General features: G+C 44.6%; 1 protein-coding gene across 11 annotated transcripts in view; it reads right to left on the minus strand.

The window, feature by feature from the left end:
• Positions 1–16,880, minus strand: part of DYNC1I2 (dynein cytoplasmic 1 intermediate chain 2) — a 114,682-nt gene that overhangs the window by 62,311 nt on the left and 35,491 nt on the right. For 3 of the 11 annotated variants that reach the window (XM_073646951.1, XM_073646950.1, XM_073646952.1), the window contains exons 5-8: positions 16,429–16,573; positions 14,455–14,478; positions 8,147–8,206; positions 7,679–7,794 (exon numbers count right to left, since the gene is read on the minus strand). In XM_073646951.1, coding sequence (XP_073503052.1) covers positions 7,679–7,794; positions 8,147–8,206; positions 14,455–14,478; positions 16,429–16,573 — 345 coding nt within the window. The remainder of the gene's footprint in view (positions 1–7,678; positions 7,795–8,146; positions 8,207–14,454; positions 14,479–16,428; positions 16,574–16,880) is intronic. The other 8 variants (XM_073646956.1, XM_073646953.1, XM_073646957.1 and 5 more) reach the window with 8 other exon arrangements.

A 16,880-nucleotide genomic window follows, 5' to 3' on the forward strand; every position in this document is an offset into this window, starting at 1 on the left:
CAATTAACAAGAGCCCTCTATTAAAATAAGAAATAAATGATGGGAAACAGGGGGCATACAAAGATAATGTCATCTGGGGGAGTTAATGTGTTATCGTACGGTAACCTACGGTATTATCACAGTGAGATGTAAAAGCATATACGGAGCTTCCCTCAATGATGGTGTGCCAAGTGTCTCTTTAAAGGGGTACTCCAAGACTGTAATAAAGTGGCCCCCATCACATATTTTAAACGACAGCACATTTTAGTCACGTGTTTGAACAAACCCAGCTCCAAAGACCTGTGTCTCAACTGACAGAGGAGCTTTATCGTAAGCACACTTACCAGAGAGCTGCCAGAGAAGGGCTGTGACAGGAGAAGCAATAAATCTTCTCCTCGGCTGACTAAGAACAAAGAAATTTCCTCCATAAGCAGTCAGTCGATGAGAAAATGTATTTATTTTCCGATCACAGCCCTTCTCTGGCAGCTCCTGTATGTGAGCTTACGATACAGCTTCTCTGACAGTTGAGCAGCAGGTCTCAGAAGCAGTGTTTCTTCTGCTTGCAGTCCGTCCTGACATGTGACTACGACAGGCTGCCGTTTGAGTTACATGAAGGAGGCCAATTACATTCTTAGAGAACCTCTTTAATAAGGTATGCACTTAAGGGCAGTATTCATGTGCTTCACGCTGATTACAGTATTTACTTGGTTTTAGCTAAAAATAAAAGCAAAGCATGCAGTATAATTTCTGTATGATATAATGCAGCATATTGTATTATTCCATACTGCAGAATAAAGGTGTAGTGGCATATATTATCTCAAAGGACTTTTTTTTTTTTTTTTACGTACGAGATTTCTGAATAAGGCCTAAATTGTGCCCCATGGATATGTCTGACGTACACATTTAACATGTAGACTATTTGAGCTACAAATCTGGTCTAAATAGAAAAAAAGACAAGCCATTGTCATGTATTAAAAAATGAAAGCAAAAAATCTGATCTGGCGATCAGCTAACGAACGCAGGTTAGTCCAGTAATACATCTTTCTGCAATATGAGCTAATGCAACATGTGCACTGCATACATACTGAGCTGAAAACCAAAGCAACCCCATATCTCTACATGATACTGGAGTCCCGGGTCCCACATGCTGTGCCTCCTCAATAAAGGAAGAAAAGGATTACATTTCCTAAATACAAGTGTTACTAATGCACCCGGCAATGTCACAGTACAGAGATAATGCACCCAGCAATGTCACAGTACAAAGATAATGCACCCGGCAATGTCACAGTACAAAGATAATGCACCCGGCAATGTCACAGTACAGAGCTAATACACCCGGCAATGTCACAGTACAGAGCTAATGCACCCGGCAATGTCACAGTACAAAGATAATGCACCCGGCAATATCACAGTACAGAGCTAATACACCCGGCAATGTCACAGTACAGAGCTAATGCACCCGGCAATGTCACAGTACAGAGCTAATGCACCCGGCAATGTCACAGTACAAAGATAATGCACCCGACAATGTCACAGTACAGAGCTAATGCACCCGGCAATGTCACAGTACAGAGCTAATGCACCCGGCAATGTCACAGTACAGAGCTAATGCACCCGGCAATGTCACAGTACAGAGCTAATGCACCCGGCAATGTCACAGTACAGAGCTAATGCACCCGGCAATGTCACAGTACAGAGCTAATGCACCCGGCAATGTCACAGTACAGAGCTAATGCACCCGGCAATGTCACAGTACAGAGCTAATGCACCCGGCAATGTCACAGTACAGAGCTAATGCACCCGGCAATGTCACAGTACAGAGCTAATGCACCCGGCAATGTCACAGTACAGAGCTAATGCACCCGGCAATGTCACAGTACAGAGCTAATGCACCCGGCAATGACACAGTACAGAGCTAATGCACCCGGCAATGTCACAGTACAGAGCTAATGCACCCGGCAATGTCACAGTACAGAGCTAATGCACCCGGCAATGTCACAGTATAGAGCTAATGCACCCGCCAATGTCACAGTACAGAGCTAATGCACCCGGCAATGTCACAGTACAGAGCTAATGCACCCGGCAATGTCACAGTACAGAGATAATGCTCCCAGCAATGTCACAGTATAGAGATAATGCACCCGCCAATGTCACAGTACAGAGCTAATGCACCCGCCAATGTCACAGTACAAAGATAATGCACCCGGCAATGTCACAGTACAGAGCTAATGCACCCGGCAATGTCACAGTACAGAGCTAATGCACCCGCCAATGTCACAGTACAGAGCTAATGCACCCGGCAATGTCACAGTACAGAGCTAATACACCCGGCAATGTCACAGTACAGAGCTAATGCACCCAGCAATGTCACAGTACAGAGATAATGCACCCGCCAATGTCACAGTACAGAGCTAATGCACCCGCCAATGTCACAGTACAGAGCTAATGCACCCGCCAATGTCACAGTACAGAGATAATGCACCCGCCAATGTCACAGTACAGAGCTAATGCACCCGGCAATGTCACAGTACAGAGCTAATACACCCGGCAATGTCACAGTACAGAGCTAATGCACCCAGCAATGTCACAGTACAGAGATAATGCACCCAGCAATGTCACAGTACAGAGCTAATGCACCCGGCAATGTCACAGTACAGAGCTAATGCACCCGGCAATGTCACAGTACAGAGCTAATGCACCCGGCAATGTCACAGTACAGAGCTAATGCACCCGGCAATGTCACAGTACAGAGCTAATGCACCCGGCAATGTCACAGTACAGAGCTAATGCACCCGGCAATGTCACAGTACAGAGCTAATGCACCCGGCAATGTCACAGTACAGAGCTAATGCACCCGGCAATGTCACAGTACAGAGCTAATGCACCCGGCAATGTCACAGTACAGAGCTAATACACCCGGCAATGTCACAGTACAGAGCTAATGCACCCAGCAATGTCACAGTACAGAGCTAATGCACCCGGCAATGTCACAGTACAGAGCTAATGCACCCAGCAATGTCACAGTACAGAGATAATGCACCCAGCAATGTCACAGTACAGAGATAATGCACCCAGCAATGTCACAGTACAGAGATAATGCACCCGGCAATGTCACAGTACAGAGATAATGCACCCAGCAATGTCACAGTACAGAGATAATGCACCCAGCAATGTCACAGTACAGAGATAATGCACCCGGCAATGTCACAGTACAGAGCTAATGCACCCGGCAATGTCACAGTACAGAGCTAATGCACCCAGCAATGTCACAGTACAGAGATAATGCACCCAGCAATGTCACAGTACAGAGATAATGCACCCAGCAATGTCACAGTACAGAGATAATGCACCCAGCAATGTCACAGTACAGAGATAATGCACCCGGCAATGTCACAGTACAGAGATAATGCACCCAGCAATGTCACAGTACAGAGATAATGCACCCAGCAATGTCACAGTACAGAGATAATGCACCCAGCAATGTCACAGTACAGAGATAATGCACCCGGCAATGTCACAGTACAGAGCTAATGCACCCGGCAATGTCACAGTACAGAGCTAATGCACCCGGCAATGTCACAGTACAGAGCTAATGCACCCGGCAATGTCACAGTACAGAGCTAATGCACCCGGCAATGTCACAGTACAGAGCTAATGCACCCGGCAATGTCACAGTACAGAGCTAATGCACCCGGCAATGTCACAGTACAGAGCTAATGCACCCGGCAATGTCACAGTACAGAGATAATGCACCCGGCAATGTCACAGTACAGAGCTAATGCACCCGGCAATGTCACAGTACAGAGATAATGCACCCGGCAATGTCACAGTAGAGGGATGATGTCTCAACACAGGGAAAATGCACCCAGAAACCAATAGTGTCACAGCCCAGCAATAATTTAACGCACACAGTGAAAATGTACATACTGATCTCACAGTTTAGAGAGAAACATTATGGACCTGTATTCAGTAATTCCACGACAGTCCATCTGTCTCCTGAGCCTACAGCAGCCAATGACTGGGACCAATAGACTGCATTCAAATGCCCTGTTCACATTTATTTTCCCGGGTTTCCATGTCCATAAGTCTCCATTCCCCCAGTGAATGCTTAAATCTGTTTTTTTTTTATTTCTTCACATAGTATAGAAAAGTATATTGTAGTATGTTTTCCTATACAGAGAGAGAGAGACAGCAAAACATGTATAACACTTAGTTCTGCCATGGCTGATGTGTGCCAATATACATCAATACATTGGCATACGTGGAGGCCTTTATTTGGATGTCGGGGATTAGTCCCGATGTATATATCCTATGGAATAAAAAGATGAAATGTGCGTAGACCCCCCAATATAAAGGGGCGCTAATCTTAAAGTCTCTCTCCATGTACAACTGGTAGAGAGCATGGTAAGAATATTTGAGGCATTGGTTATTGTTCTTGCCCTAATCTGCCTTTGAATAAGTATGAAGGCGCAAACCCAAGTCTCTGAAACTAAGAAGCTCCTCTAAATGCCACGTGGTGAGCTTTTATCTCCTGCAAATGCCACGTGGCAAGCTTTTATCTCCTGTGAATGCCACGCGGCAAGCTTTTATCGCCTGCGAATGCTACGCGGCAAGCTTTTATCTCCTGCGAATGCCACGCGGCAAGCTTTTATCGCCTGCGAATGCCACGCGGCAAGCTTATCTCCTGCGAATGCCACGCGGCAAGCTTTTATCTCCTGCGAATGCCACGCGGCAAGCTTTTATCTCCTGCGAATGCCACGCGGCAAGCTTTTATCTCCTGCGAATGCCACGCGGCAAGCTTTTATCTCCTGCGAATGCCACGCGGCAAGCTTTTATCTCCTGCGAATGCCACGCGGCAAGCTTTTATCTCCTCCGAATGCCACGCGGCAAGCTTTTATCTCCTCCGAATGCCACGCGGCAAGCTTTTATCGCCTGCGAATGCTAAGCGGCAAGCTTTTATCGCCTGCGAATGCTAAGCGGCAAGCTTTTATCTCCTGCGAATGCCACGCGGCAAGCTTTTATCGCCTGCGAATGCCACGCGGCAAGCTTTGATCGCTTGCGAATGCCACGCGGCAAGCTTTTATCGCCTGCGAATGCCACGCGGCGAGCTTTTATCTCCTGTGAATGCCACGCGGCGAGCTTTTATCTCCTGTGAATGCCACGCGGCGAGCTTTTATCTCCTGTGAATGCCACGCGGCGAGCTTTTATCTCCTGTGAATGCCACGAGACGAGCCATTATCTCCTGTGAATGGCACGCGGAGAGCTTTTATCTCCTGTGAATGCCAAGTGGCGAGCTTTTATCTCCTGCGAATGCCACGCGGCACGCTTTTATCTCCTGCGAATGCCACGCGGCAAGCTTTTATCTCCTGCGAATGCCACGCGGCAAGCTTTTATCTCCTGCGAATGCCACGCGGCAAGCTTTTATCTCCTGTGAATGCCACGCGGAGAGCTTTTATCTCCTGTGAATGCCACGCGGCGAGCTTTTATCTCCTGTGAATGCCACGCGGCGAGCTTTTATCTCCTGTGAATGCCACGCGGCGAGCTTTTATCTCCTGTGAATGCCACGCGGCGAGCTTTTATCTCCTGGATATTGTGTGTTCTTTATAGCGTATCAGAATTTTACTGGTAACGGTGAATCATTTCAGATTCCCCGCGGGAGCCAAGCATTATATAAATAAACATTATTATTATGAAGCTCAGACGGGGAATAAATAAGGGATTTTGTGACCATCTCTATACCGTCGGTGTAACCCCGCTACAGACTTGTGAGTGTTGTATGAAGTCTACATATTTATTTTTTTTGTGTGGTGCAGCGCTTGGACTAATCTCAACATCGGAGCTGATTACCGTCAGGACAATTTCAGGTGTCTGTCAATCTGTTATTTACAGATTCATCTAAGAGTAAAAAGGAGGGGAAAAAAAAAAAAAAAAAAAGGAGGGGTTCATTTATTTCAGCAGAGCTTTTTTCACCAGCGCCGTTTCTTAAGAGATGTCTCTGAACCCTGGCATTCAATCATTTCATCTCTTCAGAGCTTAACAGCTTTTAAAGCAAATGAATACATACATATATAATGTGTGGATTCTGTCACATGTGACATTACATGTTATTTTACAGCCTTTTTCCTATATCCTGCAGAGCGGTACATACTGTCTTTTTGTAGAGAAATTATGCCATAAGGATACCCCCCTCCTTACCTTCCCATCAGCATAATCTAAGTAGTGCTTTAACCATCCACTTATAATACATATTTTTACCTGGTTCTCCTGAATCTGGAGGTGTTCTTCTTTTGTTCCTGCGCCTCTCCGTTCCCAGGATACGGCCTCCTGTTCCCTTTTTTCAAATCTAGTCTTGTTAGCCAAGGGGGCGTGATCCTTAACTCTTCTCTGAGTGTCTTTTTGAGAATCACTCGCCCTTGGCTGATGAGATATGGCCCGCCTTCTCTTCCCTGTATGTAAATCTATACTTGTTAGTCAAGGATGCTTGATCCTCAACTCTATGTGGCAGAGGACAACGCCCCCTTGGATAAATAGACTAGATTTACATCTAAGGGAAAAGGGGACCATAGATCAAGAACAGAGAGGCGCAGGAACAAAAGAAAAACACCACCAGATTCAGGAGAATGAATGTATACCCATCATACAGATATTATTTGACTTTGTCTCATTACAACAAGTCATCATTCTTGTTAGTGATTGCCTACTGTGGTCTTATTACCATTTGCAAAACATTACCTTGAGAGGGTAAAATCCAGTAGGTAACAAAAAGCAACACGGTGTAGAACTAACCTTAACCTGGCGTTTCAGGTGACTGTTCAGAATAACCTGTTGTATGTTTAGATGAGGAATAACACTTTTTGGCCATTAGATGACTTGTATCATGCACTTTCATCAGTGTTTTCCCTCTACAGGGTCTATTTCTAATTTTCAGTGGTCTCTGAGCTAGTGGGTGGAGACTAGCTGCTATGATGTCTCCCATAAACAGCACACACAGACATGAGGGATTCCCACTCTATTGTCTCTGTATAGCATATGATCAGAAGAAGCAGCGGCATGGTGGAGAATCTACAGCAGTACTGAGCAATGTAGCTGTGAATCCAGTGCTGGGGTGAGATAAAACACTTACTAGAAAGCAGAACAATGTTTGTGTCAGTGCCTCCATCTTTCACTCTGTACCTGCCCTCTCTGTAGACTTCAATAGGCAGTTACAAGCTAAATTAATCGGTGAGCCGGCGGTCCATTTTGGTTTGACCAAGATAGATTTTAGCAGTTTTTCCAAGAGAGAATGTTGCGTTCAGGAAGAAGTGACTCCAAAAAAAATATATAAAAATATTTGCGTGAACCATTGATTTATGCAAAGTTAGGCAACGACAGTGAACATTTAAGAACTACATAAAAACTTTCTGTTGTGTAGTTCTCCATCTCCTTCACAAGGTTATGTACTAGATTTACTCACGGTAGCACAGACTTGGTCACGGCCATCACCACTCCCTGCTAGTGCTGCGGAGGAGACGGAGAAGCATTGCATGTCTCACCATTGCCCTCTCCTCCACCCCCTCCCTCATCTGATAATATGCCGGTGTTCATGTCAAGTGTCTAATGTCAAATACTGCGCCCACGTGATTAAAACCATAACAAAATATACCATACATCTAAATATTCACAATTGTTTACATCTTAACAGGTAATATAACACATTTACCTTCATTTTCATGGGTGACGACTGGCGTCTGGGTCTCCTTTGTATAGGTTACGGTCTCTCGAGGAGGGAAATCCACTTGTGTAACTTTGGCCATGCCCAACTTCAAGGGACCACGTCTATAGATGTTCATAATCGACATAATAAAAAATATTTTAGTAAATAATATACCAATAATAATAATAATTCAGTGCACCCAACTACCCCTTGTCAACCCTTATTAGGCCTTGGAAGCATCTTGTTATCAACTCCTACGAACCTCGGCTACCCCAAGCCATCATAGTTAAATGAAATTTCGATATAAAAATAATTTGCAGGGCAAAAAAAAAAAAAGAAAAAAAAAAAAAATCACATTACGACTAGCATCCACAACATTACGACTAGCATCCACAACATTATACTACGGCATGACTGCTCTATAGATTACACAACAGGTAGAATGTAGTAATAATAAATAAATGGTTGCAGTACCCCAGATCGGAGTCAGAGTGGAGCTGAAGAACGGACGGATCAGTGTCCCAGTGCAGAGTCCTGATTGGTTGCCACACAACCACGCAGCGTTAGCAGAAGAGGTCAGAAATTAGTTAAGCAAACACAACAAAAGGGTTAAAAACTAGTGCAAATAAGACAGATACCAAAATATCATACAGTAGTTAGTGCATGTAAGATAGGGATATTCAATCATGCAATTAGTGACGATAATTTCCTCCTATAAAAAAAAAAAATGCATTTCATAAATTGTAAAATATCCCCTTCGCAACCCTGGGATTTTCCGTTTTTGCATTTTCATTTTTTGCTCCCCTTGTTCCCAGAGCCATAGCGTTTTTATTTTTTTCGGCAATATGGCCGTGTGAAGGCTTATTTTTGCGGGACGAGTTGTACTTTTGAACGACATTACTGGTTTTACCATATTGTGTACGGGAAAACGGGAAAAAAATTACAAGTGCGGTGAAATTGCAAAAAAAGTGCAATACCACAGATGTTTTTTTAAAATTTTTTCTACCACGTTCACTGAATACTAAAACTGACCTGCCATTATTATTCTTCACGTCATTACGAGTTCGTAGACACCAGAGGTGAAAAAAAATTCCAAAGTTTGCTCATTTTTTTTTTTAGAAAAATGGCGCCATTTTCCAAGACCCGTAGAGTCTCCATTTTTCGGGATCTGGGGCCGGGTGAGGGCTTATTTTTTGAGCGCCAAGCTGAAGTTTTTATTGATACCATTTTGGGATAGATCCAATGTTTTGATCGCCCGTTATTGCAATGTTGCTGCGACCAAAAAACTTAATTCTGGCGTTTAGAATTTTTTTCTCGTTACGCCGTTTACTGATCAGATTAATTCTTTTTTTATATTGATAAATCGGGCAATTCTGAACGCGGTGATACCAAATATGTGAGGTTTATTTTTTATTATTTTATTTTGAATGAGGCAAAAGGGGGGTGATTTAAACTTTTATATATATATATTTTTTTTTATATATTTTTAAAAACTTTTTTTTTTTTTTTCACTTTTTGCTTGCTTCTATAGTCTAGGAGACTAGAAGCAGCACTTGTCTGATTGCCTCTGCTACATAGAGGCGATGAGCAGATCACCTCTATGTAGCAGAAATGGTCCTGTGCTATGAGCGCCGACCACTAGGTGGCGCTCATAGCGATCAGCTCATGACAACCACTGGAGTCTGCTGCAGACCCAGGGTTGTCATGCCCACGCATCGGTGACCCGCGATCACGTGACGGGGTCACCAATGGGCGGGGTAAGTGACGCGCTTCTGGCGCAGCGATGTTCAATGCCGCTGTCAGAGATTGACAGCGGCATTTAACATGTTAACAGCTGCGGGTGGATCGCGATTCCACCCGCGGCTGTTGCGGGCACATGTCAGCTGTAAGAATCAGCTGACATGTGCCCGGTTCAGTGTGGGCTCAGCTCCAGAGCCCGCGCTGAATAGGGGGTTACAGCCTGGTGCGTGCTAATACGTCACAGGCTGTAAAGTAGATATTCGATTATTAAAAAATACTAACTAAATACCAGTACGAATTGCAAAAGGATCTAATACAACATGAGCAACGCATCTTAAAAATAATAGGACAAAGCATTATCACTTTAGATCCAGCATGTCTGGTGTGCAGTAAGTGCTGTCACCAGACGTCAGCGCGCTCCCCTGTAGAGGTCACTTACCACCAATTTAATGGGGCTATTGCTGACGTAAAAAGTAAAGGTTGGAGAAGAAGCATCAAACACAATCTTCAGCACTGACTCCCTGGAAATAAGAGCGTCTTACAAAGCATCATTTCAGTCTGATGTCGTGATAAAATTTCTTATTGAACTTCCCGCAACCCGAGGTGCAACATTGCAAAAAATGAAATTCACATGGCTATCCGGAGCATCATGTCAATTTCAGATGCAGATATTTTTTTTAAATATTATGCACTATGCCGGCAATGTAAATGGCAGCGGATTTTCCGCAAGCAAATATGCAGCAATAAATATACAGCATTTCGCTACGTGGGAACTTCTCCTCAAAACAGTGAATATATTGGATAAACGTTGCAGTCAGAGCCAGAAGTAGATTAAAAAGAGAGTGGAAAGTATATAACAACTTTGACTCACAAAAACTGCATCAAGAAATAAACAAGCATTTTGACAAACCAAAAAATTAAGAAAAAAACTCTAGGCGGGATGAACTATGCTAAATAATATTAAAATTTTGGATCAAGTTGCACAAAAAAATAAAAAGTGCCGTTACACGCTTGAACCACTCATGTTTTAAGGCCCCCATACATATTGGACTAATGTTGGCCGAACCCTCCGATATCGACAAGTTTTGCAGAACTTTTAAAGTATACATGTCAAACTCTGGCCCGTAGGCCAAATCTAGCTAGTCTGCAGGGAGGGCCATGCGGGGCCCATTACTCTGCAGGGAGGGCCATGCGGGGCCCATTACTCTGCAGGGAGGGCCATGCGGGGCCCATTACTCTGCAGGGAGGGCCATGCGGGGCCCATTACTCTGCAGGGAGGGCCATGCGGGGCCCATTACTCTGCAGGGAGGGCCATGCGGGGCCCATTACTCTGCAGGGAGGGCCATTACTCTGCAGGGAGGGCCATGCGGGGCCCATTACTCTGCAGGGAGGGCCATGCGGGGCCCATTACTCTGCAGGGAGGGCCATTACTCTGCAGGGAGGGCCATGCGGGGCCCATTACTCTGCAGGGAGGCCCATTACTCTGCAGGGAGGGCCATGCGGGGCCCATTACTCTGCAGGGAGGGCCATGCGGGGCCCATTACTCTGCAGGGAGGGCCATGCGGGGCCCATTACTCTGCAGGGAGGGCCATTACTCTGCAGGGAGGGCCACGCGGGGCCCATTACTCTGCAGGGAGGGCCACGCGGGGCCCATTACTCTGCAGGGAGGGCCACGCGGGGCCCATTACTCTGCAGGGAGGGCCATTACTCTGCAGGGAGGGCCACGCGGGGCCCATTACTCTGCAGGGAGGGCCACGCGGGGCCCATTACTCTGCAGGGAGGGCCATTACTCTGCAGGGAGGGCCATTACTCTGCAGGGAGGGCCACGCGGGGCCCATTACTCTGCAGGGAGGGCCACGCGGGGCCCATTACTCTGCAGGGAGGGCCACGCGGGGCCCATTACTCTGCAGGGAGGGCCACGCGGGGCCCATTACTCTGCAGGGAGGGCCACGCGGGGCCCATTACTCTGCAGGGAGGGCCACGCGGGGCCCATTACTCTGCAGGGAGGGCCACGCGGGGCCCATTACTCTGCAGGGAGGGCCACGCGGGGCCCATTACTCTGTATGGAGAATTATGGAGGACTTTGTGGGGCCCATTATTCTGTATACTGGTTGGCCCGCGACTTTATCCAAGCTTTTAATTTTGTCCCTCTTTGTTTGAATTTGACATCCCTGTTCTAATGTGTATGAGGGCACCGGCTGACTGATGGTCGGGAGAGATGTTGATCAGACATATCCGATTTCGGAGACTGCCGATCGCATTGTTCTCCCAGAGATAAGCCACAGGCCGATGTGAGCGCTCGTGTATGGGAGTGACGGCTGTTGGTGAGACGATTGTCAGACAGTCATTAACATGCATGGCACTTCCCTTGGTCCACTGACCAGAAAAAAAAAAAAAAAGGACTGTACCAAAAAAAAAAAAAAAAGGGAGAAAGCTTCACAAGAAAGACGAAGAGGAAAGAACCACTATGACACCATAAATGTTCTAAAATATAGGTGCACATTTCTGGGACAAAGTAAGCCTACTAATAGATGGTGCAAACACAGAACAGACAGTCTAAAGATATGTCAATGGAGCATATGCACTGCAAATTATCTTCACATTGCCGGGCGTTTGTTCATTCTTTTTTTTTTTTTTCAACCTCTTTTTCAGGCATTTTCCAGGCAGAATATACCTGGCTAAAACATTGTGGTCACGCACCCTTAGACAGTTTTAGAAAATCTGCCCCAATGTGTGTGAGACCATCCCAATATTGTTTTTCCACCGGTGTTTCTTTAAAATTGTGTCAGGATTGGAAAATATGTCTAAAAACATTATTGTTAAAACATCACTTCCGATTCTTCTTGATCGCTATAAAGAACAAGGTCTGTTTTCTCAGCGTATTGTCCATTCTACTTGAAGCATACAACAGCAACTAGCGGTACATTTACCCTACACCATTATCGGGATTGTGTGGTATAAACAAGCTGCCGATCGTGAGCCCTACACGTTCCATAAAAACAGTCATGTAAATGTGCTCAAAACTGGTGTACAAAGGACGATCGCCCGGCATTAAGTGAGTAAGTTCAGTCTATTGGCAGTCGTTTACTAGCCTATTTAGCCAGGCTGGCTAATGATGTGCACAGGACAATCGGTAACGGATCGTTCTGTGTGCACTGAATTATTAGTTTTCAGCAGCACAGCTGAATCAGCTCCTGACAACATTTTTTTTTTTTTTTTTTAAGCAAGCCACTTTTTCGGCTATAAGTCACAATTCATGGTGCAATTCATATATACACACAAATATTGACGACTTTTCTCTCTTTTTTTTTTTAAAGTACAATGAAAAGTAGATGAGTCTCCTTGACAGATTATTGCTAAAGCCATAACATTTTGGTGCTGATCAACACCTACAATGTGCAGGAATACTAGTAGCTTACAGTTTTAGGACTGTCCAAAATGTACCCAATGTATTAGGGCTCATGTAAATGTTCGTGGATCTTAGTCCGAGCATGGACCGTAACACATGGACTGGCCACGGGTCTCCCGATCAGTGCGGGACAGCTTCATATATTTCTATGATGTTGTCATGCTCGTGTCCAGTCCAAGCATTGCAGTCAGTGATCGGATCAAGAAACAATTCGGGTCCGATTTAGTGCAATTCACCCAAACGCATTTTTTTTTCCCGGCACATGAAACAGCAGATTAATAAACCAAAGCATAATTGGGAATCTCCCCCGTGATGTCCTCTAACGTGATCATGTCTGCTCCGCACAGAACCTGTTAATCTGTTTCTCATCCAGTCGGAGATGTGATCCTTCCACGGCTTGTGATCCTGAGCAGGACGTCTAACATGTTGGGTGTGAATGATCGGTATCTTGTAACATTGCCCACAGCAGAAAACATGTGCAGGAAATGGTGCTATTGCTGCAGGAAGACGGCTAACACATCGGCTCTTTGGTAAGGAAACAATCTGCATTTCCACTGGGATGTGGTACTGATAGTGTTTCCAAGATGTGACACGGCTGCAATTATAGGTTAACCACAGCCTTAGGCACCGATGTGTCAATCCATGTGAAACCCAGCATACGTCTAATATAAATTCAGTGGGCCTGCAGGACTGGGCAAAACTGCTTAACCCCTCCAAGATCTGCGGTGGAGGTCGTCGGTTGCTTGCTTTCAAGTCCTCCATGTGGTTGAGGGGTGAACATTAAACACAAGCCCCTTGAACCGAGCCAATATTCAATACTCGTCTCCATTGAGCAAAAAAGGGATTTTGCAAAAACTGCACCTTTGGCTGGTCACTTACACCATCATAGATCACCCTCATTTTGGTTTTACACCAGACTTCCGAGTATGCACTAGATATCAAATACTACGTGTTTGTGCTTTATACCCACCCCCCCACCACCAAAAATACATTTGCTGTCGAGGTGATAACCGAGCTGCATGATTGTAACATTAATGCAAGTAAAAATGCCCTTGAAGGGTGCAACCACCCAGGACAGCAATGCTGCACATTTCCAGTGTGCATTTTCCCATAGAAAAACTGCAGAAACAAAGTAATAGCCACGTAGATGAGACGTGAAGAGATGCGGTCGATTTTTTTTTTTCCAGAAAATGACCTAAATTGTGCGTGCACAGCATGTCAATGTAAGTTGTAGGTTTGCAATCCAAATATGCATATTAGTCACGCTAAATTTTGCAGCAGATTTGTGGGAAATCTTGCAGCAATTTCCATATGTCTGCACCATTTATGCGGCAAGACCTACAGAAACGTTTTCCCCTCTTAGCGAGAACATGTTAACGTCGATCCTAGCAGGGAATAATTTAAAGGGTTTCTCCAGTACCGATCACTTCTGCATACAGAATGCTGATAACGTTTCATCGACAGGTTGGCGGGTATCGTGCACAGGTGCAGCCGGGCACCTATCGACACAGCGTCACAATTCCCGATGCGGTGCGGGAGAAACCTCTTCCCTTCACTACAGTAATACAGTTTCGAAAACAAATGCACAATAGTAATTAAAACGTTAAAAACAGGGAAAAGGAATATGCTTTACTTCTTGGTAACTGCGGGTCTGGAACTGCAAAACAAGCACATGCAAGAGGTTAGTAAGCGTCAAGGGGTCTAAATGTAAGACCGATAACCAACAGGTATCTTCCACTGATACATCCTGCAAGAAAGTCTCGTCCATGTCCAGCGTGAAACCTACGCAAGACATGGCGGACGTTTGCGCTACTAGTCGGCCAAGTACAGTCTGCGCTTGGAAACAATGGAAGGTACCTCGATTATAAAAGGCCAGTGCCCACAAGATAAAGCTAGAAGAATAAGCAGAGGTCAATTGCCTACAGAGATATAAAAGGAGTCATTGTGATCTCCGGACTTCTTCATGGAGTCTATACCATGACCAACATCTTAAGTCAGTCCTTCGAGACGTTGGCCATTCCTTACACTGGATTTGCAACAAAACTACAGCTACCGAGACTAATGTAAGGGGTCAGCCATTCGCATCGACTGAACTAAAACATCCAATGGTCAAAATGAGCGGATTTAATTTAGAACCAGACTTGTGTCCTGCATGCACCTTTCATGGTCCCAGAGGCCTCCTCAATCTCCCCCTAGCCAGGTAGGCAATAGCCAAGGCAGAACGGTGTTCTCCCTTAGTACCGTGCATGAGAAGAAAAGTGACATATATCCTGTAGCTGTATGACTCTCCTAATTTACACTCCATTTATATCTGCCACCATTGATATTTGATGGCAGTCCTTACTAGGAAGAGCCCCAGTTTATCTTTTTGTTTCTCCTGGCTCATCAACATATTACATGATGATCAACGGATCTATAAGGTCCTGTTCATATCAGGTGATTTTTGTCTGTTCAAAATATACGCCATTAAAGGGTTATTTCCATCTTCACAGATGAATATTGACGGATAGTGGTCGTAAAAAAATAACTACTTTTGCAATTTACGGCTTACTGAAACTTGCAGCTGTTCTTGAAATATTAACATTTTAAGGCTCATTACCTAGGAGACCGACCACCTCTGCTATCTAGCTTGTAAGCACTGCGCTAAAGCTGGCTAACAGTGCACTCCAGCGATCCTGGCCAGCTACAAAAGAGTGCTTACAAGCTCACTAGAAGAGAGGGCTTGTAAGCACTGTGCATGTTTCTTGCTGTGGTCTGTTAGTATCTGAAGAATGGAAGAAAATTCTATTAAGCAGTAAATTGCAAAATCGCTCATATTTACCACTACTAGCACCATTTATGAAAATGGGAATAATAAAAGGACTGTGGCCTCTCACTCTTTGGATATGGCGGCCTCCATTTGAAGCATACGTCTTATGACATCTTTCTTAAATAGATGGCGCTATAGTCTATGGATTATAATCTATATAGTCTAGAATCTTTCCTGGTGTACCCACTAAATAAAGTGCAAAAACCCAGCTGTAATAAGGAAAAATTGTGGGATGAAGCTCACAGCCTCCCACTGAGCAATGTCCTGCCTCTGATAAACCCAAGCTAGTAAGGGTATGTTCACACGTGACATTTTTACTGCATATTTTAAGCAGCGCTTTTGTGTTTTACAGTACCAGCATAAATCAATAGGATTTCTGAAATCTCGTGCACACACTGCGTTTTTTTGTTTTTTTTTTCCGGGAATATTTTGAGCCCTGCTGTGCTTCTGCCAATACACAGCATGTCAATTCTTTCAGGATTTTTTGTTGCTTCACCCATTAAAATAAATGGATAAAAAACGCACATGAAAATAACGTGACAATAACACATGTATTGTACGCTGCTATTTTTTTTTTGCTGCAGGAAAAAACAGAAATGCAACATGTGAACATACCCTAATGGCCTGGAGAAATTGTGAGAAATAATTGCAATATTACGGAAATGTAATACTGCGCTAACAACAAATATTCATGAGATTTTTTGAGATTTTTTTTTTTTTTTTTTAACAAACCGAAAAAAAAAAACATAACAAAAAGTAAAATGACTGCAAAACTGTATAAAGGGTATAAGAGCTCACCTGGCTCCAGTCGTCCCATCACCAGAGTCCTGGCTTCCAGCTTCGCTTGGCGTGCTCACAGACTTAGAGGAAGGAGACGTTGGCGGAGGGACTAAATAGTGAAACAGACACGTATCCTCTGTTACTATTCGCAGGGGTTGGACTGCTTAAGAGGTTTCCAAAGCAAGTTTAACATGAAGGGTTGATAAAAATAAATAGAAAACGGGAAACAAAACCAGAAGGATGGCAAACCAAAATGTACGTGGATGGAGATGAAGAATGGGGGAAAAAGAAGGGAAGAGAGAGAGTTACCAATCACATGCTGGCTTATTCATGCATTTGTATATAACATGTCGGTGATAAAAGAGAGGGAAGGAGAGGATGGAGAGTGATGAGGAAGGTGTCAAACATTTCTAAGATGAGCTTTGTGTGCAAATATCCCAATTGTGATTCATCATTACCCTCACTTTCCC

This window comes from Phyllobates terribilis, unplaced genomic scaffold (genome assembly GCF_046119375.1).
Source record: "Phyllobates terribilis strain yellow unplaced genomic scaffold, ASM4611937v1 Scaffold_9__5_contigs__length_417890890, whole genome shotgun sequence".
Classification (NCBI taxonomy): domain Eukaryota; kingdom Metazoa; phylum Chordata; class Amphibia; order Anura; family Dendrobatidae; genus Phyllobates; species Phyllobates terribilis.